Source organism: Mustela erminea, chromosome 13 (genome assembly GCF_009829155.1).
Source record: "Mustela erminea isolate mMusErm1 chromosome 13, mMusErm1.Pri, whole genome shotgun sequence".
NCBI lineage: Eukaryota > Metazoa > Chordata > Mammalia > Carnivora > Mustelidae > Mustela > Mustela erminea.
Window position 1 is genome coordinate 21,168,086 of NC_045626.1, and position 27,379 is coordinate 21,195,464.

At 36.4% G+C, this 27,379-nt stretch overlaps 1 protein-coding gene across 3 annotated transcripts in view; it reads right to left on the reverse strand.

Annotated features, from left to right (window-relative positions):
- Positions 1–27,379, reverse strand: part of DCC (DCC netrin 1 receptor) — a 1,159,911-nt gene that overhangs the window by 81,286 nt on the left and 1,051,246 nt on the right. For 2 of the 3 annotated variants that reach the window (XM_032310413.1, XM_032310410.1), the window contains exons 20-22: positions 22,957–23,151; positions 17,772–17,804; positions 2,016–2,081 (exon numbers count right to left, since the gene is read on the reverse strand). In XM_032310413.1, the coding sequence (XP_032166304.1) occupies positions 2,016–2,081; positions 17,772–17,804; positions 22,957–23,151 (294 nt within the window). The remainder of the gene's footprint in view (positions 1–2,015; positions 2,082–17,771; positions 17,805–22,956; positions 23,152–27,379) is intronic. The other variant, XM_032310412.1, reaches the window with a different exon arrangement.

Below are 27,379 nucleotides of genomic sequence, written 5' to 3' on the forward strand. Positions count from 1 at the left end.
ATGAGGGAAAAGGATCTTTGTGCAAGACAATAGTGGTGAGGATTGTAGTACTCTGGAAGGAGCTTCCTGGATATAACTTCAGATAGGTCTGATTGGAATATACTGAAGAAGCTTAAATGTAAGAAATTATACTTGTGTGGTCAAGTAAATGCATTATTACTGGAAGAGGGTGTGTGTAGCAATTACAAAAGAAGAGGTAAGAGGTAAAAATATGTCCCTGAGTCCACCACTGGCCAGAGGAGGGGGCACTGAGTCTTTATCTGGAGCATCTGGTCTACTCCACAGACACATATATCCTCTTTGGGGAAATAGATGTATTAGGTTATCATAGCCCAGAATAGGAAATAATCATGTAACTCACCCCCTTATTCTAGTTTCTCACCCAGCAAGCAATTTTTAGATTGCAGTTTTGGCTTCCCATATGGATTTTTTTTTTTTTAAAGATTTTATTTATTTATTTGACAGAGAGAGATCACAAGCAGGCAGAGAGGCAGGCAGAGAGAGAGAGGAGGAAGCAGGCTCCCAGCTGAGCAGAGAGCCCGATTCGGGACTCGATCCCAGGACCCTGAGATCATGACCTGAGCCGAAGGCAGCGGCTTAACCCACTGAGCCACCCAGGCGCCCCCCCCATATGGATTTTTTAATAGGAGACCACCCAAATGAATATTTATCTATCCAGTAATCAAATTTCTCATGAAATCCTGCTAAAATGGTTATATACATCTATTGTGTTATTTTCATAAAATAAAACAGTATACAGCAGTAAAGATAAATGAAAGAGAGGTATTTGTAAACATATGGATAAATCTTAAAAACAAAATTAAAGAGGAATACAAGTTGCAACAAATACATATAGTATGATGCCATTTCTATAAGGTGACAACTGTGTATAAAATAGAACATTTAGGAGAGTGGTTACCTCAATGAGGAATGGAGGACATGGTGGCAAGCATGTGATAAGTCAGACATATATCAATTGTAAGAGATCTCAATTGTAAGTTGACTATTTAATATCTTAATCTCGTTGATGGATACACAGTGTTCATATTTGTATTTTTAATATATGGAATATATTTATAGTAAACCATACCAAACAATAGCAACTGGAACAATTTTATAAAAACCTATAAAAGGAATTTAGTGTTTATACATCAGTCCCGTGGGAGTTTGGCTAGTATCATTCCATTCTCCCACAGTTTCCATGTCAGCAAAACTGAGGACAAGGTCCTAGAAGACAGCTCCAACACCAACAAGCTGCTTCTGTGCAGTTAAGAGAGTACCTCTGTCTGCTCAAATCCAAAGCATGTGAGTGATCCATTAGAGCGAACAGAAATAATTTTTTTTAAAGATTTTATTTATTTATTTGACAGACAGAGATCACAAGTAGGCAGAGAGGCAGGCAGAAAGAGGAGGAAGCAGGCTCCCTGCTGAGCCGAGAGCCCAATGTGAAGTTTGATCCCAGGATCCTGGGATCATGACCTTAGCTAAAGGCAGAGGCTTTAACCCACTGAGCCACCCAGGCGCCCAGAAATGTTTAATCTTGGCAGTGTAAAGAAAAATTAGCAATAAGGTGCCAGAGGATTCTGGAGAGTAAACTCTCTAGGCAAAAGGTTCCAGCGACTTCATTTTAGGAAGCTGATGGGTTTATTTCAAACTACCTTAGATATCACCTTTCTCTAATAATATTAAATTTTTGGAAACATTTTAAGTACATATAACACTTTAAAATCTAAATATTAAATTGTTAACAACCCCTCATCACTTACAAAAGTGATTTTTCTAAGCTTTTCTAACTGATTCTATTTTGTACACTTGTTGACTCTCACTGGCACTGTCTGCTGGCAAGATATGCTACAGGTTTGCTAATAATTTCACATTTCTATTATCCCCACTAAAACCCTAGGTCTGGGGCTCTGAACACTTTCAGTAGTTGAAAAAAAAATCGCCTCAGACACTCTAGAATTAACCATTTAATTAATATAACTAATCCAATAGAACCTAATTGATAGACTTACCATTGAGAGTGCTTCTATCAATCAAATTAGTATCAACTGGCCAATAACCTCCATCTCCATGACGACCTGTTTGTCGGGAAAACACAAGAATGTTAGGGATACAGAGCGTGAAAGCACTGTGAGAGAAAACAGACAGAAATAATAAATATTTTAAAACACACAAACAATTGATCAAGGTGTTTTGGCCACCACAGAGAAAGGCTCAGAATATTAATTCCAGTACACTTTGTGAGAAAATGTTATTTTCTGTGTGTGACAAAGATCTGTCATGAATAGAGACTCTTTTAAACAAGCTAAATTAAATTCCTCTCTGAAATGTCGTCTGCCCTCTTTTTTTTTTTTTTCCCCCAACCTTCTTTCAGAAAGTATCCCCAGTTTTCCTGGTCATCTCAGAACAGAAAAGGTGCTGGTCATGGCCCCTAGAGAGGTAGAGCCCCCCACGCCTTTCATTCTGCAAGAGGTCCATCCATCTGACGTGACTCTGTGGCAAATTAGCATTATTACTCTACAGCACATTTTGTCTTATATATGGGTTTTGAGCAGTCCTTGTGGTATGTGCCAAACAGGTGTCTGGGAAGGAGATATTAGATTGGGAGTAAAGAATTGGGTTACGGCACCACACACATACCTGTTCTGAATATTTCTTACAAACACAGCAGGGAAGGAAGAAGGCTTCTTTAGTATCACATTACTGGAAAGACTGCTTTCCAGTAGGTGTGCAACAGTTGTAAAAGCAGTCTTTAAGAGCACAGAGCCAGGAAATAACCAGAATTGTACCATGATCCAAATTTAATTAACGGTGATTCACTACAGGTAATACCTTTTTCTATTGGCACATTTGTAGACCTATAATTATTTTGTTAGATTTTGAATTCTAGAATATCTGTTAGGCTGACAATTATAGGAACACATTTGGGAGTTGAATTTATATGCAAACACATACAAGAATACAGCTAATATTCCATTTATTCACTTTGGAGAGTTCTCTCCGCAAGCAGTTACTACCAGTATGATGAGGTAGAGGGAGCCAACTGAGGCAGTCAGCCACAATAACACAGGTTGTTTGCTCACATGCATAGATTTTCTTCTTCTTTTTTTTTTTTTTTTTTTTTTTTGAGATTTTCATTTGTTTTAGAGAGAGAGAGAGAGAGCCCAAGTGGGAGGGGTAGAGGGAAAGAGAATCTCAAGCAGATTCCGCCGCTGAGTGCAGAGCCCAATGTAGGGCTCCATGCAGGGATCACTGGGTCGGGGGGGAGGGGCTCCATCCCAGAACTCAGGGATCATGACCTGAGCCAAAGGCAGATGCTTAACTGACTGAGCCCCCTAGGTGTCCTTATTTTTCTTCCTCTTTAAGGCTTTCAAGTCCTGCTTTTGTGACATTGTTTGGCATCCCAAACACTCCTCTCGCTAACGCTTTCCCAAGATGTCATTTTATTTGCAAAACTGTTGTGAGTGAACAACTTAAATCTTGTTAACAGACCATTCGTTCAGAATTCTAGAAATTCTTCTCATAGCAAGCCAGAGCTAAAGTTAGGATGTCAAGCTTCCAACAAGCAATGCATACATTAATCTAATCATATCATCTTCTGTTTTCAGCATAAATTGATAAATTTAAAACCTGCTGGCCAGTGACTGTGGGTTTATAAAGCAGGTATTAGGATGGAGGCTCCCCATGGAAAAAGGCAGGAGAGAAGCAAATGAAATAAGCAGCAAATGTGAACATTTTGGTGGACCTACTAAACTGTGGACAAGCCTTTTCCCAGATACCTTACTTGTGTGACTCTGACACATTTGGGGTTTCAATGAACAGAGAATAAGCTTTGCCCACGGGACACTGTAAGATCAATGCTAAAAGAAATGAAGTGAGACAGAAGTTCTGTATGAATATTAAGATAGCTTTTCTCACATCTGAAAGTAGCTAGATTGCAAAGCAGTCAGCCAAAAGAGATGCTAACAGTCCCATCACTTAGGCCAGTAAAGCAATAAATGATTCCTGGTGGGAGAAATCCTGTATTGGCTGGAAATTAGGTAAATAGTCTGTGGAGGATTTTCCTTTTCCTCTAGCATCCTGACAAATGTCTTTTTAATGAAATTTCTCCATCTCCCAGCTAGTTTGTAGTAAGATGCAAAAACAAGCCCACAAGCACATCCATATATTACCCAGACATAAAGTTCTATGAGTAGGGCTCCCCCTGGATTTAGCGAGGCTATTGATTACACTGTGAATTTCAATAGGTAGAAGAAAATCAGATGTTGTATGGTTAGAGCTCTATGCCAGATAAAGGAATTCTGGAAATGCTTTCTATAGAAGAGAGGGCAGCTTAAAACTTGAACATTCTAACCACACAATCTAGTGTATTGACATTGCTTAACTTTTTGTTGGTTATAATTAGATTGATACTACAAAAGAAAATTAAGTAACTCTTAACAAACCCAACAGAAAGTACTTTAAAGAAACTTGATATCATCAGCAAGCAAGATTGGATTTACGGTAATTTAGAGTCCCTGCACCACTTCAGTAAGGGAACACAAAACTCATTTCTGGGATATTGGCGAGTCTGGGGATCTCTTCATCTAAGGATGCGAGAATAAAATTTTAACTTGGTGTCCTGGTACATTTCTATTCTCTAAAATATGTCTTTTAACTTACAGAAAAGCTTCCTTTGTGAGGAAAATAACAAGCTAAAACAGACCAAAAAAAAAAAAAAAAAAAAAAGACTCTCCTATTGCCAGAACCACGAAGTTGTCACATGAGGGACACTGAAGACCAAAAAGGGCACCGAGTGTCATTGCTTGCACTTCACAGTATTTTTAAGGGCTTTTTGATGTGGATCAAATACTGAATGTGTTTAGTTAACTTGGTTAATTTCATAAGCACTGATCTAGGGAAACAGAAGATGAATGTGATTCTGCAAGATGGAAAGTCAGTTGACGCAAAAGTATAAAGTATTGTCTGATCCCAGAGGTCTTTGTTTTATTAGTGGAGCATAAAACTGGTAATAATTCATTCAAAGTTTATTAAGGGCCTGCTAAATGCAAGGTGCAGTCCTAGATCCTCAAGGAAGTGGTAATAGAAAAACACGTAGTAAGTGAGGATCCTGACGTAACAGAGCAAGTAGGTTCACTATATCCCGATTCTACATAGGATTAAAAACCAGCTGCAGATGGTTTTTAATTTGTCTTGACTTTAAAGATTTAAGGACAAGTTAACCCATCTTTTATTAGAAAATCATTATTAAAATATTGATAATAATTTAATAATTAGTAATAATTATTAAATTATTAAAATCATCATTTAAAAAATTTGTCTAGTATTGTTGAAAGAACTACTTGCAAATAAAAATAATGTATTATTTTCAGCCTCGTGTCTTCTACCTAAATTAAAGCTCCTGATTATTTTTGCATACTGCATTAAATCTCTAACATTTTTTGAAATAGAAAATTCACAATAAATATATGATATTTACATATAACATTTGTAAAACTAATGTAATACATTTCAATGTATACCAGCTTTTTTGTATTGAAATAAAGCTCAACATGGTTCAAAAAAATTGGAAATATAATTAGTAGTATCATGACTTTATGTGACACAGTAATCAGGATATATTTTTATGAATAAACTATTATATTCTGCAGAAAATCTTGTGTTAATCTGTAACTATATTTTCTTTGTAATAGAAATGAGGGTGAGGAAAGGAATCAAGATACTAAAAAGTAATAAATTCATATATCATAAAACCAACTAGGTATTTTATCCAGGTAATTTCATTTCACCCAGGTCATTTTTGATAATTAAAACAGATGTTTTTTACTTTTCCTTAGGTTTTGAAGCCAGGAAATGGTACTTTCAGAAAGAACGATAAAACAAATGAGCCCATGGTTAACTTTGAAAAGAGGAAGTGTATGACTATTTTAAGAATTATTAAAAAATAATATATTTCTAAATTTCTTTTATATGGGTACCTATTAGGTAAGTCCAAACCAGAAATTTCATGTTCCTCCTCTTATTTGCATTTTTACAGTATTATAAAGTATGAAGCCATTTAAAAAGTAAACTTTTATATTTTCTTCCAACAATAAAGGATAGATCTCAGAAGGAGACTTCTTTTCAACTTTTTCTTTCTTTCTTTTTTTTTTTTTGGCGAGAGACATATGATCCCTTGAACAAAAGTTAAAGTCTCCATGATTTCCCTGCCATATACTTCCTGGATTGAGGGGAAAAGTGGGCAGAGGTAATATGACCTCCTGTAAGAAGTGTGTTCATTACGATATTCCTTGGTGTTTGCCAAAGTGACAGTATACTGTGTTCTCAAGGCTTGATGAGTGACTAATGTGAATTACAATGCTCAATGATATATTATTAATGTGAACAAGAGTCTATGTTACAATTATTATACAAGTTATTTTCTATGTTCTTTTTCTTACATATCACTTGAAATATTGTTTTTATGTCTTTATTGTGATGTGTGCCTGTGTGTGTGTTTGTATAAAATGAAACATTAATGTTTACATTAAGTCCCTACTTTTAGCAGTCATGGACAGATGGAGAATCCATGGTAAAAATAATTTATCAGCACCTAACAAGGATTAATTTAACTGGGATTTCTAGAGTCTGGTGTTTTTTTTTTTTTTTTTGAATAGATATTTACAAGTTCAGGGAAGAGTTAATAGAAAATTAATGTGCAGAGGACATGAAGAAAACTGGATGTGGTAGTTCTGATCTATTCTTTAATCTCTCTTCCCTGAGGGAGGATAAGAAGGGTCCTCTGGAATGGTACCCACACAATCAATCCTGAGAAAAACCTATGGTCCGTAATCTAAATCGAATGAACAGATTGGTCATCTAACAAATGTTCAATATACATTCTCTCAAGGATGCAGAACACTGAGGTATCTTCTTGATCTTAGAATAGCTTCTGTGAAAATAATTCTGGTGATAATGATGGAAACTGAATTGATTTTGTGTCCTGTGTACGAGTGGATAAAGGATATCTATTCATGACACCTGAATACAGTTTTATGGTCCAATACACAGATCATATGGAGATCTATTTTGAAGTAGATGATTTTTCAGAGGCTGAGAAAATGTCTAAGAGATCAATTTATCACAAGGTTGATAATATTGCTGACTTTGAACAAAGGCATCAGGATATCTAAAAACCAGAGAGTGAGATCATAACTCATACCTAGGATATTTCAAGTATATATTAATGGAAAAGAATTAATGTGCTCTCCTGAGCACATGCTTTCAAGTAAATATGAAAGAAAGCTCAATGACTGAAAGAAACTAGAATGTTACTACTTCATATGTACGAGAAGCTAACATGCCTGCCATATATTGGTGCTCAACAAATCCTTTTTGCCTTCCTTCCGTCACAATATCTCCTTATATTTGTCACCTGTGGCAAGTCTAAGAGCAGTAAATTTTGAGAATGGAAATGTATTTGGTGACCTACTCTGAGTTAGACACAACATAAGAGAACCGTGTATGTGATTATCCATCTATCCATCTTTTCCTTGACCATGAGAAGCACTTTCTTCTGACTTTATGCAATAAAATATGGATAGAATAGAATACAAGGAAAAGCAAATTCGTTTTTAAAATCTTTAGAAATCAATCTAAAATTTAAGATTATTTTTCTACAGACAAATATCATGAATTGGGTGACCATACAGTTATGAAAACCAGGCCACTTTAAGAATGAAAGAGCATGCTATGATCAATTATGCCCGGATCTGGGTATTAATCAGGGCACTTCTGTGCAAAATGGAAGTTGCAGTCATCATAGACAGAAACAATTTCAATAAATGAACCTCTAATTTCTGGCTCTTGGTTGACATCTCCGTTTGATTTTGGGTCCTGACTTCCTGAAGTTCTTTGCAGTGTGGCAACTGACAGGTAAAGAAGAGTTGCCTGAGAAATGTTCTAAGGTAGGAAAAAAGTTTGCAAACATTGCATTCTTCTTCCTTTGCAAGCACCAGAATAAAGCAGCAATATCCCAGACTCTCTGGTATCTGAATTTCATGAGGATAGATGTCAGCCAATGAGAAGAAAAGAAAAGAAAAAAAAAAATATATATATATATATCAATCATATGGTGATTATGGAATTTTCTCCTCTCTCCTTATATGCATTCTTGTCTATAGTATATCTGGAATAATGGCCAACATATGGGTCTAAGACATCCCTTTTAGGTGTGGTCTTGCCTTAATCAAAATCTAAAAAGCCTCCTGTTTCTCTAAACATGGGCACTCTCCTGGATGACTACATCTTCAGCTAGCTCATTCACTGACTAAAATGTGGAAGATGAGGAAGAATCTTTCATGGATTATGAAAGAACAACAGTTCTCAAATCTACTGAATGATCATGGAAGTCTCCCCCTACCTGGATGGTCCACAAGCTTATCCCAAAGGCAGTCTGAGAGATGTTTGTGTCTGAGTGAAGTTACCATGCAGTGCAAGGAGAAGTAACAAAAGAGCATGAAAACTCTTTCTTCTCCAAGTGACTGTATGTCAGGAAGTTGCAACTACAGTTGGAAAACACGAGAATGCCAGGATCACACTAGTGGCACTGCTAGTATGTATAAGTAATGACGCTGTTGGAGCACAAAATTTTTCATTCATGTATCAGCTCATGCTCCATCCATGTAGTCAAAAAATGTATTGAAAACCCAACTTTTATATCAACATGGATGGGACTGGAAGAGATTATGCGGAGTGAAATAAGTCAAGCAGAGAAAGTCAATTACCATACGGTTTCACTTATTTGTGGTGCATAAGGAATCACACGGAAGACATTGGGAGATGGAGAGGAGAAGGGAGTTGGGAGAAATTGGAGGGGGAGACGAACCACGAGAGACTGTGGACTCAGAAAAAAACTGAGGGTTTTGAAAGGGAGGGGATGGGGGCTGAGTGAGCCTGGTGGTGGGTATTATGGAGGGCACGTATTACATGGAGCACTGGGTGTGGTACATAAACAATGAATTTTGGAACACTGAAAAGAAATAAAATAAAATGGAAAAAAATGTATCGAATAGACCCACTGTTCTAGGTATTAGGGATATACCTAGAACATTGCAAAGGCTCATAAATTAGCAAAGGGGGGAAATGTTGAGTAAGAATAACTATATTCTATGGCCAAAAATTTTAAAAATATTATAAGTAGGTGCCATAATGGAAAAACAGGACAATTGACTATTTATGCCTAGTAAAATGATGAAAGACTTTTTAGGGATGACATCTGAGTTGGGAATTAAAAGATGAATAGTTCAGACAGAAAAGAGTGAGGTGGGTAAGCTTAGGAAGATAGGCAGACATGAAATAATAAAATTACCTATATGTTCTATCAGAGTCTAGAATTTATCTTGTAAAAGATGGAGGTCCATTGCAGATATTTTATGTAGAAAAGTAACTCAATTAAATATGTGTTTTAGAAAAAGTATTGTGGCAGAGTATGAAGAATGAATTGTAAGAGACTGTGGTAACAAGTAGTATGAGAATAATATTAATTATGAATCCATAAGGCAGACATTTTTAGTTCCATTTTATAGGTGAGTAAACTGTGACTCAGAAAGATTTACAAGTAAGCTCATTTTAAGCAGCTGAATAGGTCTGACTCTGACCGATGATTTTACCATTAGTGGGTGAATTAATAAATAAAAGAAGGACTGGGCATGAGTTGGATAAAAATTAGAACATCTCTCAAAGTTGGTTCTGGTGTGTGACTTGAAGTGGTAGCTTCATTTTCAATAGGACACAGAGGACATGATAGACTTTGGAAGCCAAAGGAAATAGTTCAGTTAGCAACCATGTTGAGCACTGGGACAAGTAAATGTGACAGTTCAGAAAAGGCGGAGCAGAAGTGGGCACATAAGGCTAGGAAAACTCTTCAAAGATCAGGATACTTAGGTCCTCTTCCTATTCCACATAATTCTTCCCCACCCCACCCCGCACCAAGAAGCAAGGTATGCTTGGTAACAGCAGCGAAGAATGAATGGGGTTTTTAGGGTTCTGGAGGTGAGCATGCTGATCTTCCGTGCCCAGTGTGGATAGTGGATACTTGATGTGTTGAAAAGTAGGAAAGCCAGAGAACTGCTGTGTCAGATCAAAGGGAATGAGCAAAGTATCACCAATTTATCTCTCTCTCTTTCTCCCCTTCTCCCTACCACTGTGCATTATTCTGCAAAGTGGCCCTAACTGTTCCCTGGATGCACCTTGCGATCCTCACTCTATGAGCAACTATTTGGCATCTGGATTTTCTAATTCGAGGATTTCTCTAAGTAAAGGTTCAGGTAATCTTTCCCTCTGCAATCATTAGTGTTGAATCAAGTTCTACCCATAGAGCAAAAGTCCAGTGTTGTGTTTAAGTGGTCTTTTCTGTTATTACCAATAGTGATTGCCCATATGAAACCCTACAATGAAGATATATATATATATAGATATAGATATATAAATATATATATATATGTGTGTGTATATATGTGTGTGTGTGTATATTTATGTGTGTGTAGATATAGAAATATATATGGGTATATATATGTGTGTATATATAAATATATATGTATATGTGTGTGTGTGTATGTATTTGTGTGTATATCATATATATATATATATTTATTTATGAGATGGTACCACTTAATTTCACATTTCATATTTTTAATGTTGGGATGGGGTATTTATATATTCCTCCTAACTACATTGCATGATTCTTGAGAACAGACCCAGCGGACTGTACTTCTTTCTCATGCCTCACCACAACCAGCATAATGCTAGGTACATTGTTACCAGCAAGCTGTTAAAAGGAGTCCAATTCTTTTCATACTTCATGTTTGAAATTTCAAAACCTTATCAACATTAGTTTTGATTTTTCTCCTTTCTTTACTCAGAATTACAAGCAGTCAGGGAAAAGTAAGAAAAATAAATTTTCTGCTAACAAGAAATGACAGGAAGGGTAGAGATCAAGAAAAGTGCCTAGGAGTTCAGAGTCATCTACAAATGTGACCACCATTTTCTGAATTAAAGAGAACTTCTTTTCCAGTTTAGCTTTAACTTGATAGATGAGTATTCAAGATATTTTTGCCTTATTGGAAACATATTTTCCCATCATTTTCATCTTCCCCAAGATCAGTAACATACACAGTGTCCATAACCCTGAGCATTATTGATTTTAGGTCCCAACTACACTTTTGATCAGCTGGTAAAGTCTTTCTTTCCAGATTACTCTGTGACTGTTTCCTCAAAGATGTGTGTCATAATTCAGTTCAACAAATGCTTACCAGGCAACTACAATATGACAGATTCTCAATTAGAGACTGAGATGTGGGGATGGCAGTGTGAATCACACGAGTCCTCTGCCATCAAGGAATTTACAACCTGGTCCAGAGGGTGGGAATATAAATAGTGAAATATAAGAAATGAAGAACAGAGCAAAGAATTAGTTGGGTGTTATGGACATACAGAAGAACAAAAGACTGAAAAGGCAAGAAAGGCTTCTTGGAAAAAAGCACAATGGGATAGGGAGGCTTAGAAGATGAGGACCTGACTCAGCAGAGAAAGGGAGAAAGTATTGCTACAACTAAGAGGATGGTACCAGTAAAAGCATGGAGTTGGGAAAATGCACCTTTCTCAGAGTGATTTATACAGTTTTGCTAATAGATGTGATGTATGTAGAGGGATGACCTAGTCTTAAGGCTAGAAAAGGGCAGTTGGGGTCTCGATGTCAAAGAACTGTCTTTACTCCATAAGCATTGGTGAGCCATCTGTTTTGGAAAGAAAACTGAAGAGGCAGAGTCCAGGTCTAACAGTAGTGGGCAGAAAAATCAAGCCAGGAACCTGGTATTTGGCTAATGTCTACAGCAAAGGACAGTCAGCAGTGGAGTGGTTCTTGCAAAAAAAAAAAAAAAAAAAAAAACCAAAAACCACCTTATTAAGAAATCTTTGGGAGGGCTTGTCTATCTTCCGGGTCTGAGAAATTTACAATTATGCCATGAATCGCATCAATTCTAAAGAGTACTTACTATGTGTTTTCTTGCAAAGTTACCTATTGAAACATAAAAGCTCCTGAGAGGTTGACTTAGGCAGCTACTTGACTGCTTGCTGGGAGCATGAGAAGCACCTCAACCCTTTATCAAAAGCACACTACTCATTTTTCACCCCCCCCCACTTTTATACCATAATCATAATTTCTAGAATTGCAAAATTTTGGACCTGAGAACAGCACAGGTGAGACTAGCTCTCTTTCAAGGGGGTGTAGCAGCTACTGAATAACAAAGTGGTTGACACCCCGCCCAGTAATAGGGTAAAAAGAGGTTTTAATTTTCATTTAAACAGCTCCCAATGAAAGGTGCTAAAGGCTTCAAATTTTCAAACAACACCCTGGCTGGTGTAATCCAAACCCTGCAAAGTCTGGATTACATTAACTAAATTCCAAGCTTGACTAGACTGCCTTGAAAGCCCTATTTCCTTGAAATTGGAAACAATTAACGTTCTGTTTATTCATGAGATTAAACCCGGTGAGGTGTAAAATGGCAGGTGTAGTGTTAAGTACTTCGCCTGAATACCCTACTGAGGACAGACAAAGAACTTTAAACTAGGTGAACGTATGGTGATGCCAGTTAGGTTTAACTTTCTTGATAACGAAGCAGGAACCAATTAACTCACTGCATTTCCAGAAATTATACAGCAGTTAAGGGCAGAGACTCTCCAATTACTTAGCCGGAGTCTGTATCTCGGGCTAACCTCTTCTTACATGTTGTGAGTGTTTGGGCAAGTTTGAGCATCTCTGCGTCTCATTTTCTATATCTGGAAGGATTTTAGGAGGACATGATAGCACATGAACAGTGCATAGAAGAATGATGCATCCTGGGAATGCTAAAAATGTGAAGTACTATGTTATGTGAAGATGCTATGCCTGGGTTTTTAAACCTAACACCAGTCCTCAGGTTTGATCATCTGAAATCTTGAAAGAAAACGAAAGATACTTTGGGCAGGAGTCATCGTTTGACAGGTGAGGATGCTGAGAGAGGTCAATCACATGCCTAAAGTCACACAGGAGGTCACAGTGGCAAGACGGCACTAGAATTTGAGGTCTCCAAACCCATTCCACCCCTCCTGCAGTACCCACTGCGTGTTGATGGCTGGGTATTATCAGCTGTTACCATGATTCAGAAGTGAGTAATTCTCTCTCCTGGTGGGAGGGTAGTTCTCAGCAGGTCACCTGCTTCTAGATCTATAAACTGACCTGTGAATTTCCATCTCCTTGGTAGCTCTGCTGTTTTAGATCACAGCTCTGCCGGCTATGAAGAGGGAAAGACACTTGAGAGTGTGTGAAGTCAGCATTTTGTTTCTGATTCATCTCAGCCATGACACAGGTCATTTCATAAAGGTTCCTGCCTTCTTTCAGGTCCTGCAACAGGACCCTAACACCTACTCTGCACACCCTCTGTGGGCAGACATGGAAACACACATGATCTTGTAGACATTTGTGCTCATGTTTAGAATGACCACTTTTTACACATCGACACCTCGAAGTGGAGAAGAACATTTGGGGGTTAAACAATACAAGGATGTAAAAACAATCCTTTAAGATACAAGTTTGGTCAGATGATTATCACTTCTGAGAACTGGTTATATTTTATAGTCATAGCTATCCCTCTTTGCAATTCCAGACAGAGGCTTTTATAAATGCTTCTGTGAGAAACTCTAAAGGGTTTAAGCTCATTACAGAAGACCAAAGAGCCACATTTTTCATGTAGAGAGCAGCAGTCTACAGTGGACACACTACACTCTGGGAGTCCGAGAGAAACATGTTGGCGTCCACCTCTGCCCACAACTACATTTGTGCGACCTTGGGCAAAGCATTGCCTTCTGCCTCTTCATCTGAAACGCTGGGGAGGTAATCAGCGAGAGCGAGAGAGCAGCTTTCTTTTTGAAGGTGGATGCTGTGAACTGCACTGTGCTTGCCCACCACCTCCCAGAATCAGATGCTGAATTCCTAACACCCAGTGTGAGGCCCTGTGGAAGTAATTAAGGCCAAATGAGGTCACAAGGGTATGGCCCTGATCTGAGAGGAAGAGTTATGAGGGAGCCGGCTCTCTCTCTGCCATATGAGGACACAGCCAGAAGACACCTGACTGCAAGCCAGTAAGAACGTTCTCACCAGAAACCAACGTGGCTGCACCTTGATCTGGGACTTACACCCTCTAAAACTGTGAGAAGCAGATTTCTGTTGTTTCATCCCGCCAGGCGGTGGCATTTTGTATAAGCAGCCTGAGCTGGCTGAGGCAGTGGAATTAGCACCATCTCTGTGTTTCCCGAGACAACTGACTGTCACGATCACCTACTTAGTGCTGTGACTTCCCTCGAACAAGATGACCCCAGAGTGAAAGCTGTTTTATTCTCCAGAGTATTCACAGAAATGGAGAAAGGAAGGTTGTATGGAAGATATCCATACACAACCTTCAGATGCAGCAGCCTTATAAATACATGTTAAACAGGAGTGTGTGGTCAGTTATGTGTCCATATAAGAACATGGGATGAACATACTCTGGTTAAAAACCACAGGGTTCGAATGGCCTTGCTCCTTACTAGCTGTGTCTACAGACAAGGGACTGGAATGTTCTGAGCTTCATTTTCTTCATTGCCAAGATGAGAACAATAGTTGTAACTTAATAGTATAGTAGTGAGGCTCAAATGAGAAGTCTATAAACAGAAACACTGGTAGGGCTTCACAGGAGTTCATTTTGCCATTACACACATACACACACACATACACACAAATTGACAGGGTTCTTATCAAAATATGAAAAATAAAAGAAGGGGGAAAAAAAGCACAGCATTTCTATGTCCCCTGAACTCACTTCACATAGGCCATATAATTTCCCTATCCTACCTGACCTTCCTAAAAATTAAATTCTGTGGTTAATCTCTAAAATCTCATGATTACCTTCAAACTTATTGGCCACTTGTGCCTGGAAGAGACTAGAGAAAAAAATTAGGATGTTTAGCAAGAGATAAGGGGCTGCAAAAACCAGGGAATTATAGAGGAGGCTGAGATTAGAGAGATAAGAAAATGCTAGATATAATCAATTTATAACTACACGAAGGGAAAAAGAGTTCAATGAAAATTGTCTATCATTTTCAGACTACTACTGCTATTACTCGGGAGAAAATATTTTCCTCATATCACGGCTGATTCAAATGCAACTGATTTTTTGTTTTCCCATTTATGTTCCTTAGGACATATCTCAGATTCCAAGAAAAGTAATTGTGACAAAAGTCTACAAAGATACTTTGTTAAAATAATCAAAACTTTTCCTCCTCTCTCACAGATAAGTTACATTCGACCTCCTGTTTTTCTATTTAGGATTCATCTTTGCAAGGTTCACTCTGACCCGGGGTGTTGAATTTACGCTCAAAAGAAATTCAGTGCCTTTTGCAGATGTTAACAGTGGGATCACTTCACCACGGGGAGCAGCAAATAGGTCTAACTGTGGGCACAGTAAAACATATTCAAATGATTGGCTCTGTGCTAAGAGTGGGAACATTCAGAATGGCATTTTCCTCTTATTTTCATTAATCTTAGAAGGATCTTCAATCTGGGTTAATTTTCTTCTACACGGTCATCAACATAGAAGACTGATTTTATTTACAAAGAGATTTCGATGGCCAGCAAATTTGACATGTTTTCTTTGTAAGAATTTAAAGATCTTATTTATAATCATTATATTATCTGTTGTCAGTTCCTCTCTATTTTATAAGTGATTTGATTTTGATGTAAAATTTAGAACCTATCAGTTTGAACAACTGTATCCCAGCTGTGATTGAATAAGGCACCAAGTAGTATAATAAGTGAAAGAATCTTCTAAGCAGTATTAGATGAAGAAAAAGGACAATTGCCCAAATAATATTAATAGACTCAAGACACTGGCAGTAATTCTTGGGAATTCCTTTTTTCCCTGATAACAGATCTGATTTCACTATTGATAAGAAAATCTGAGGAAAATCCATGGAGAGTGTGTGAACAGAGGGACTGGGGAATAATTTACTCTTTTTTTTTCTTTTATAAAAGGACCAATTTACAAAATATACATGTGGTAGCTTAAAATAATATTAAAAAAAAAAACCCCAGCTAATTGAAAAATAGCAACAAAATCCATTTGTTCAGAAACCTGGGCATGTCATTGTTTGAGTGGCCAGTAATATAGCATTTCATCTGGTTCACTGACTTAAAACACTTTTTGGTATGTTCTCTCTTTCTCTATGTATTTCTCTAAATATAATTTCAAAAATTAGGAATTATCTGTCTGTGGAAGTTTTAAATTCATTTAAGTTAAGAAGGCTATGCAAAGTTGTTGTAATAATTTTAGCTTTGGATCTAGCCAGCACTAATATTTAATTTACCAAAGTAAATACAGGCTGATCAGTACTGAATACTGATCAGTATTCATCATAAATAGTTGACAAATATTACCATTTAGTAGATATTGATCTTACAAAAATATTTTAAGTAGAAATAAACAGGAAGTAGGTTGAGGTGATTAATAGAAATGTGAACTCTGGGTAGATATTTCTGTGTATTGTTCATTTTTATTACTTCCATGTGTGAAGTCCCAGCCATGTTCTCTGAAGCAAGGGTATGACATAAGGACCCAGGGAAAAACCTGAACACAGAATAATTAAATAATATGCTACTCGTGTAGACAATCTTCTGTTAGTGAGCCTTAATATCCAGCTGCTTATTAAAAGTTAAAAAGTATTCATGTTGAAAAGGATGGTTCCCTCCATCTTACAAGATGGTACCTTTTAAGACACGATACCTTCTAAGAAACAAGCAATTTCTGCTGACAGACTGTCCAAAGCAGGAGACACACGACACAAACTGTAGACGCTGGGCCAACAAATATGGACAAAATCTGGACATCACCAACTACACCACGAGTTGCAAATACGTCCCAACTCTCCCTTCATAAAGAATATAACGAGCCGAAAAATACCACTCATAAGCTATTCTTTTTCTCCTCTAGAATGCTACCAATTACCTTTAATGTAAAAATAATTTATCCATCTGCAAATCATGATAATAGCAAATTCTTATCTACCTGTGAATTGATGGATAACTCTTATTTGTCACCACTTCCCTTTGTGTAAAGCCATGCATATTTCTCTACATGAATCAGCTTTTAGCAAAAGAATGGAAGGAGAATAAAATGCTCTGAATCAAACCAGCATCTGATTCACTGAGTGAAAGCTTTCTGGCTTCAAAATGAACAATAGCAATGCCCTAAAAAAGTTGTCCTAACTTCGTTTTTATTTATTAAAAGAAGCTCACTGTAGAGAAAAAGCACACTTGATTTATGGTTTTTCTCTGTGGAGCTACAGAACTTTAATCCATAGCTCATGAAAGGGTGTAAGAGCAGCCTGAAAATTATGCTGAGCTTAATTATACTTAATGTGAATTATTCAGAAGTGCAGACAGAGACTAAAAATTTATTTCATACAAAGAAGCTTGACATTTTAATTGGTCCTTCAGAATAGAGACAAAACAATTTCCTCTCAAGAAAATTTACATCTTCCCCAACAGACCTGCAGCTTCAGCCAAACAGAACTTCATTAACAAGATTAATTATCACGCCAGCGAATGCTTCATCAGGTGTATGGCCCAGGTGAAAAAAGGAATACAAAATAATGACTGACATTTCTAACAGATAGAATTGATTCAAGGAGAGAAAAGATGACAGATTGAGCCGCCATACCTTGGTCATTAGCCATTTTGTCAGGGTGTTCTACTGTGGGGGAGAAAGAAATATTATTAGACATTGACACTTCCTAGCAAGGAAGCTGACACTTCAAATCGACAGTTTTCTTAGCAAGTTTTCATATCAAGGCTAAAGCCCTGTTGAAATCAAATTGATAAGGAGCCAAGGGTGATGTGATTATTTCTATTAAATAGTAGTCAGAGGAGAAAAATTGAAAATGGATTCGCTATACATGTTCTTAAAAATATGTTATTTGTCTTATTCTTCTACACATCAACTCCAAAAGATCATCATGTAAGTTTAATTAAAAACACAATACATAAAAACTCATGTGATCACCAAGTAATTATCACCCATATATTTTAAATACGGTAAAGAGGCTATTTTCTTGTCTTCAGTTTTTCTTTTTTTCAACCAGAGAGCTTAACCAATTCTCACATAGATAGGGTAAAATAATAGAATATTGTAAATGAGTTTTAATCTAAATGGTTTAATAAATTTTTAGACCTTGTGAAGGAATTCTTACTTGTTCACAACTTCAGGTGCATTATGAATAATGTCCTTGAAGGTGACTTTTTTTAAATTTAAAAATATCTTAAAAAATTTTTTTAAGTAGCTTCTTTTCTATTAAACAAATATAACTGAATAGGAGGTAAATCTACAATATCTTTGCTTTTATAGAAGTTGTGATAGGACGTTTTGACCAATGTAGATCTTTTTCAGTCTCCATCACTTAGAATTATTTCCCCTATACATGAGTTTCCTTTGAGCTTCAAATCTTCTGGGTTTATTGAACTCAATTGCACTAAAACTTGACATGTAGGCTACTACACTTGCTGTTGGCTTCTTTATATGTCTCAGTTAAACTCACACAGAGAACTGGCTATAACTTGAGAAATTTTTTCCCATGGGCAGCAACCTATAACCTAAGCACCCGGTTCTCTCATTCTGGGTGGCAGTCTGTTAGCAAGTCCATCATTACTGTTTGAAAGATAAAGCAAAGGTCTTAGAAGTGGTAGTCCTTCCTTTAATTGATGGGATACATATCATTGCCCAAAAGAATAGGCAGAAATGAAAATACTAAAAAAAATGATGTTGTTAATAAATACCCCTTTCAGATGAACAGGGTTTATGAATGTCACCTCATAGAAGGACAAATACTAAACTTAGTTACAAATTCCTATCACTTACCATTTCTTTCATTTTAAAATAATATGTAAACATATTCTATGAGAAAGGGTAGACCAAGAAAGGTTATCTTAATAAGTAGTGGACTTTGAACTCTGAATGACTCTTTGGAAAACACTAAACATACAAGAGTGCTTATTATATTAAGATTCTACCAGTTTTAAATAAGTGTTATAAATGTTATTGTGGCTCCTTGAGATTTAGCAAATCTTTTTTTTTTTTTTTTAAATTCACAGGCCGTCCAACCTAATTTTTCCTTAGTCTAATCATCACAACTTAATTTTTTTTGTTTGTTTGTTTGTTTTTTTTTTGTTGTTTTTTTTTGAATTTTTTTTTTTAAATTTCCAGCATAACAGTATTCATTATTTTTGCACCACACCCCGTGCTCCATGCAATCCGTGCCCTCTATAATACCCACCACCTGGTACCCCAACCTCCCACCCCCCGTCCCTTCAAAACCCTCAGATTGTTTTTCAGAGTCCATAGTCTCTCATGGTTCACCTCCGCTTCGGAGTTGGGGGAAATCACAACTTAATTTTTATCTTAATTTTCTCTCCTATCTCCCTTTAAAGACTAATGACTTCTCAAGATCTGTTTTATTACAGTATTAGGGGATTATTGATGAAAGGTGTTTTTGATAGGCAACTGTGTTATCTGTAGTTTATAGACAGGGATAGAGTTTTCACTGAAAACCTATCATAGCTTTTGAGAAAGGATACTATGTTGTAGGACGTGCCAAACCAGGTATCTGGTAAGAATGAGGAGGGCTTGTGGAGATCACATGTGACTGTGCAGTTCAGGAAGGGTAAAGGTTTGGTAGCCAGACCAGGACACACTTGAGAAACTACCCTAATTAGGATCTCATATTTAGGTGAGATATGTGTGGAATGACATCCAAAAAAAAAGAGAGAGAGAGAGAGAGAAGAAAATCAATCTTGTCTCATTTTCATTCTTCATTTCTCCCTTCATCTGTAATCATACACACATCACTATAGTTTAAGAAAATTTTTATCAATTGACAAATAAATGTATATTATATGCAACAATGTCCTCCTCATTCTTACCTTCTGGATTTGTTTTACTGTTAGTAATCTGGACTGGCTAGAACTTGAGAAATTTTGAGTGTCTCAAGAAAGTTATCAACTAAAGACTATTTCCAACAAGGATAAAACATATCCTAAAAGTTAGTTTTTATTACAGACAAATAATCGCTTAAAAGTGTCATAATTCGGGTCTTGGCTTTTTATTTGCTTCTGCTATTTGTCAAGAAAATCACTTATTTTGTCAAAAATAATGTGAAGAGTAAAACTTTTCTGTATTCTGGTATGGAACTCTCAGTTCTACATCCTTGGATGGGAAAGATGTACCTTTCAGAATGATGATTAAAGATGCCCAGAGAACAGACTATACTCTGGTGCTTTCCATTGCTGAAAACTCTGCTTTTTTGTGTGTAAGAGGTGACTCCATCCCACTACAGAATTCTACTTTGGTCTGTTTCAGCAGAAGCATCCTCTCTTCCTATTATTTTACAGGCCGACGTGGAGAAGCTCAGTTTACCCAAGAGAACAATCCACGTGAAAGGCAGAGATTGCTATGCCTCTTGTACATCTCCCAAGGGCTTCATCGTGTATGGGTATCTTAATAGGGAATATTTGGGGATGGGAGATGTGTATTTGTAGAGTCCTGTGTGGTCAGAGAATCAAGTTCAAGATTCTTTTAATTAACAATCCAAAGAAACAATCAGATGTACCACATGCATGCATGTACACAAGGGTAATGTAATTTAATCCCTTTTTAATTGTAACTGTCCTTTTCATTAACCAGTAAGTATGGACTGAGTTTCCTATATGTCTCGTGCTTGTGACTAAAACCAAAGACAAACCTCTAGTCTCTAGAAGTAAAATGCTACTGTCTTTGCAAAAACTGCGTATGAAAGAATGAAGCTTGTAGACACCTGCCTGGGGCATGATTTGCAATGAAACACTTGCCTGTTACCCAGTAGACTACTGAGAGCTTTCTCAGCTTCAGGATAACATGTGAGCCTTTCTTGCTGTCAAAGTTACATTCTGATGAACAGAGGCCTTATGTCTTAAAGCAGCTCTGGAAACTGCATGATGTGTTTAGTGTAGATTTGGTTCACTGTGGTTTCAAATCTCTTAAGAGTAGTTTATTTGCCTTAAAAATATTTGCCATTGTAACATGTAGGATGCATGCGTGTACAATGTCATTTGTTTATAAAGATGGGCAAGATCAGTATCTCTAAATAATTTAGAATTCAATCAAGACATCTGAAACTTGGTTTGCCATATGAGCAAGATTTGTTTTAAAATCTAATTGTCTATTATTTGAGCATGATATACTGAGGATAAACAATACTAAACATTCAAGTCAGGATATTAGAAATAATGCTTGTGAATTATTACAACATAACAAATTTCTGAGTTTGTTCTCAGTTCTGAACATCATTTCATAGATGAGTTTAGCTTACTTAAGGTAAATAGTACCAAATGAGATATGGGAGTTCATTAAATAATCTCCAGGATGGTTATCAGTGTGGGCCTGTGAATCCTGAGATAACTCATCACTCTGCTGCTTAATACATTTGGATGCCTTAAATCATCTTAAACCCTCCCTGAGATCTCTAGTTGGCACACAATGTGAGCATGAAATTAATCTGGCACTCGTCTATAGATAAAGATGAAGCATTTGTGAAATGGTATCTAGTTACATTTCATGCTCCCACAAAATGAATAACCAGTTTCCTTTCGATTGCTCATTTAGAGTGAAACCCGATTTAGACATGAAGTCCTAAAAACCCAGAGAAGATTAGCTCATTTCCTCCTGCCTCCCTCCCAACTTCTACTCTGTCGCTAAGAACTGTCACGAAGGCTTAGGCTGAATGCTTGTTTGTGTGTTCTTGGCAAACTTTCAGATTAGCTGTTACCAAGTCCAGCTTTGAATGGTTAGCTCCCTTCCCAGAATCCAAAAGTCCACTATTTATTAGGGTACCGTTCCTAGGGGAATTGAATGGCTATACAATTATTCTAAGACTCTTCTCTTAATATGTCAAGCACCTGGGTGAAAATGTCAACCATTTTCATGTTTCTAATTTTTCAGTTTGCTATGATCTATTATCAGCTTCTCAGCCAGATCTAACAATAGACAGAATGTGGTCACAGATCCTTTAAAACAACACACAACATGCCTAAGTATACATCTTTAAATATCAGCTATGAAACATTCAATTTTTTTTTCAGTTGCCAAATAATAGAGACTCTTGAAACTATTTGTCTTCCAGAAAAATAATACTGTTCTAAAATAGTAAGGACTAACATGAAGATTATTTTGATGTAGTCACTGTTCTAGGGCCTCAGCATTTTTTCCTGTATGAACATCTAACTATGCTTGAATTGAGCAGCTATTTTTACTCTTGCAAGCATGGGGTGTTTTCTTCTCGTAATCATACTGTAAGACTCTTTATTCCCCCTTGTTGTTATCCTAGGTCCTTAAAATAAACACATTCATTTTGTTTGAGATTTTCTGTCTTGCTGTATCAAATTTTCTTTTTATATATAAGGACAATAGTTCCTCAAAGAAAATGTTGAAAGTTGGCAGTAGTATGACATTCACCTAATTCAATGCTTTTTAGTTTTTATTTCCTTACATAAAAAGACTAAAAAGTCTCAATATATTTTGAATAGAACCAATACACATGAAATCAATACAAAATTCCAAAAGGATTGTAAATGGGGGAAAAAAAAAAGTTAAGTTAAATATACCTGCCTTGTGTTGAAGGCAGAAAATGTGATAACACAATAGATCTTTCTCTGACACATTGGCTTTCAGCATGAAACAGTAAATTTTAATTTATTTTGAATGTCCATTGTCGTGTTGCCAACAGAGAAAGCAAAGATAGTTCCTAATGCAGACACTGTATTTTACAACAATCCCACAGGAAAAGAAAGCTACTGCTGTAGTAGGAAATGATTCAAACCTTTCAGAGTCCGGAAGAGGATAGGATCAGAGAGAGGCCCCACTCCTTTTGCATTTCGTGCTTGAATTCGAAAGTAGTACATTGTGTCAAGGTTGAGATCCATGATTTGGTGAGTAAGCCGATCACCACTGATTGTTTCCATCACCCAGTCGTCAATTGGTATGTTCTTGTCCAAGGTGTAAAACAAGATGTAAGCTGCGCAAATAGATGAATGCGACTGTATTTAGCGTGCTCACCACATGCTTGCTTCTGCTTCTAAACACGCATGTTTTCCTAAATATGATTTGCAGTGATTATTATACATTCACAATCTATAAACTACAGTATTCAGTGAATCAAGTAATAATTTTTTTTGATATTGCAAAGATTAGACAAATCATTGTCTAATGTACAGAATCTGAAAATGGAACAGACCATTCAAAATAACAGTATCTGCCATCTTTAAAAAATATAGGTATTTCTGATGCCTATAAATCTTGTGCAGGATTCCTGACTGACAGAAACACTGAGATAAAAAAACATGTGTTGTTTTACGCTGCTAAATTTGTGTTTATCCTGTTACACAGCAATAGATACTATAATAGGCTAACGGTGACCTTGGCAATCTGCATCCAGGTGATTTCTGTGTTCAAGCAAGGTCAGGAATCATTGCATTAGTATATATGTGGAATCTGTAATATTTTTGGTATTTGTTGAGATGCTGCTGCTGCAACTATGAATGTCTTATGATGCAGAGAGCTCAGTAAAAGATTAAAAAAAAACAAGATAAAGAATTCTGTAAAACTGAAAGGTTGTAGGACTCTCTGGTTAATATTAAAATTGGAATACTCTAACTCAAAAGAGATTGTGAAATATCACTGGACAAAGGAGTTGTTTATGACTCATTTATAACTCAGCCTCCATGATCAATAGCAATAAAATCTAGTATTTTTTGAGTCAGAGCAGTCTTTCTTCTTGTCCCCAAAAAAACACATGTACTGAATAAAAGACCCTGGTATGATGATCCTTTTTTTTTTTTTTTAAACTTTTATTATGTGCATGTCTTATCTCTTCAAAAGAATAAAAACATTCCTTTAGTTCAAGAGCCATATCTTATATTACCTTTTATTCTTCAGAGAAACCAATAAAATTGTCTTCACATAATAGGTATTGAAACTCACTTATTGAATGAAATCCTTTAGCCAGTAAGCACTGATGCTTTACATTTGTGACATTTAGTGCAATCATAGAGTTTTCGTGGGCTGTTGTAGGTTCCCAATGACACTGAAAGTTTGGAGAATTGTTCTCACCCCAGGTCAGCTACATGTATTCTTGATTTTGTTGATTTGTCAAGTGGGAAGGAAATATTTAGCCCTCTTTGTGTTTTGGCTGTTTTTGTTTTTTTTTTTTTTTCCTTTGTAAAAAGTATTCAGTTACGCATTTAAAAATGATAGTTCTGGCATTCAAGTAAGTACGACCAAGGGTACAAGCATCAGGTTCTGACAATTTTAAACTGTATTTGAAGTGATTTCCTGGTATTTATGGCAAAACTGATCTTGTGTGTGTGTATATGTGCATGTGTAAACTTGAGAACTTAGATGCAGAATAAAAATATACTACTACAACATTCAAAACCTTAAAAATTGGTCTTAGGGAAAGCATACAATTTTATCTGGGTATATGAGTTTGGTGTGTTTGGAGAATATTAAATCTGTTACTGAAGTCTTCACTGTAGAGATTTCCATAACCACAGAGGTTGGGACAAATTCATTGGTTTTTCAGAACCTTTCTGTACCTATATGTCCATTTCCCCACATTCAATTTTTTTTTTCCTTCATCTTTTTCCTACTTCATGTTTGTCTTTACTCACCATAACTTGTCAAATAATGAGAACTACCTCCTGTCCTAGGCGATAAGGGCTGGGATTGTTAACTCCAGTGGACACTCTGGCATCAGAATTACATTTGTTTAAATATACATAAAATGTAACATCATACATATGTCCTTTTTGACTACTGTTACAAAGAAGTTGTTGTAATTGTAAAAAGAAAGTGTCAAAACGTGTTCAATTCCACCTCTTTCCTTTTTTCCCCCATACTCCTTTCCACAGATCAGATTCTCTTCCATGGTTCAGCTGTTAAGTACCAGGAAGACCAAGATGATGCCTACCAGCAAGGAGCTCAGCCCAGTGAGAACTCCTCATGTTTCAAAAATTGTTTCTGATATAGATAAATGCATAATGAATTATAGATAAATGCATAATGAAGGACCTATTTCTTCCTTCCTAATAAAAAATTATTAAAAAATAACAGGCTAGGGGTGCCTGGGTAGTTCAGTGGGTTAAATCCTCTGCCTTGGGCTCAGGTCATGATCCCAGGGTCCCGGGATTGAGCCCTGCATTGGGCTCTCTGCTTGGCAGGGGGTCTGCTGCCCCAACCCCCCGCCTGCCTCTTTGCCTACTCATGATCTTTGTCTGTCAAATAAATAAATAAAATCTTAAAAAAAAAAAAAATAACAGGCTATGGATTCAAGAAGACCTGACCTCAACTCATAGTCTATCATTTCCTGGCTTTGTGACCTTGAGCACCTTGCTTAATCTAAGTAACTTTTTCTCATCTGAAAATAAGTTGCTCTCAGATAATGTATTTTTAGAAATTAATATATATGGTATTCCTATTATATGAACTTCTATATAGTGACTACTTAGTAAATGGTACATTTGTTCTTTTTTTCTTTTTCTCCTTCCTCCCTGCCTTCTTTCTTTCTTAATTAATAATTATATAATAATTTAATTAATTATATAATATATACACAGACATATGTGATATATACATATATAATTAATAATTATAATAAATAATAATAAATTAATAATTAAGAAAATATTATATTTGGAACACCTGGAATTTTTATTTCAAGTTAATAATAGATTTAATAGCAACTCAATGATTATTCTACTCAACAAATATTTATTAACTACCTACTAAGTGTCAATGGTGATCCTGAGAGAATGAACAAAATCTGAAACCTATTTCTATAGAATTTTCAGCCCTGTATTATGAGCATTTACATTTTCCTTTCCTGATTATATGGGAAGGGGACAAGGAAAGAAGTCAAGATGGCTAAATTTCTAACTTTTGCAACTAGGTAAACATGAAAAATTTTTATATGATGGGAGTAAGACTATTTAGACACATGTGATGGCAGTGAGTGCCCAGCTTGGTCTGCCATCTTGGATCATCGTAACCTATTATGGAATATAATAGAGCATTATTTGGTTGGTTATGGTGGGGGACAGACAAAGAAAACTCCACAAACAAACAAAAAAACAAAAAGAAAGGAAAAAAGAGGAAGAACGGAGAGAAGGAGGGATTGGGGAATAGAAGGAGGTGTTAATAAGATAGGCAAGTGGAAATGTACAATATGTGGTAGGATATGTGTATTTAGAATTCCTTGGATGGACATATAGATTTTAGACATAAGTTTGTGTTCACTGAAGCCCTGGCTATACTATCCACACTTTTTCAGAGAAAGTAACAAAGGAACTAAAAAGATCTCCTTAAGAAACAGGTGGAAGAAATGTCCGCTAATAAGGCTGAGAAGCTATAGCCTGAAATTGAGCAGAAGAGTGGGTAGGTGATCTTAAAAATGTCAAGATGCAAGAGAATTTCAAGAAAGGGGAACTGGACTAGGGTATCACATGACACCCAAAAAGATAACATAATCTTATCCATTGGATAGTATTGATAAGGAAGCAATTTCTGAAGGCCTAACTCTTCCAACAGTGTTGGTCTCGGATCATAAATAATGTTGGACGCTGCATTTATTTAGATCAATGTTTCAAAACCTTAGCTCTACATTAAAATCACTTGGGGAGCTTTTAAAATATAGCATGCTCAACCCTTCCTCAGATAAATTAAATTGTAAATCAGTTAAGAGTCATTGATTTGGACTAGTAGAATACTAATAAGCTGGAGAAAAACATGGAGTAATAGGAAGAGTCTGAACATGAGTTTAAATCCTAGCTCTGCTACTTCTTGGTTATTTGACTTTGGGAAAGGTATTTACCCTAGAAACCACACATCTCTTCATTTCAACAAGAAATAACAGGAAGATAGGCTCACTTAACAATACCAAAGCCCTTAGCAGGATGCCAAGCATATAATGAACACTTAATTCCTTCTGAACCATTCTTTCCTGAAAATGTCAGTCCAAATTCCTAAACTGCCAATTTACAATCAAGGACTTTAGAAACTGGCATTATCTAGATCTCTTTCTTTTTTTTGTTCAAATTTTTTGAAGTATATGTATTTACAAATTGATGATCCAGGTTTTATGCAGAGTACGTTAAGAAAGTCTTACCCTAGAATGGATTTCAAGTGGGGATAATGATAGTTCATTAGTTTCAGTTCTCACTGGACATCAGAGACTTTTCTCAGCACTT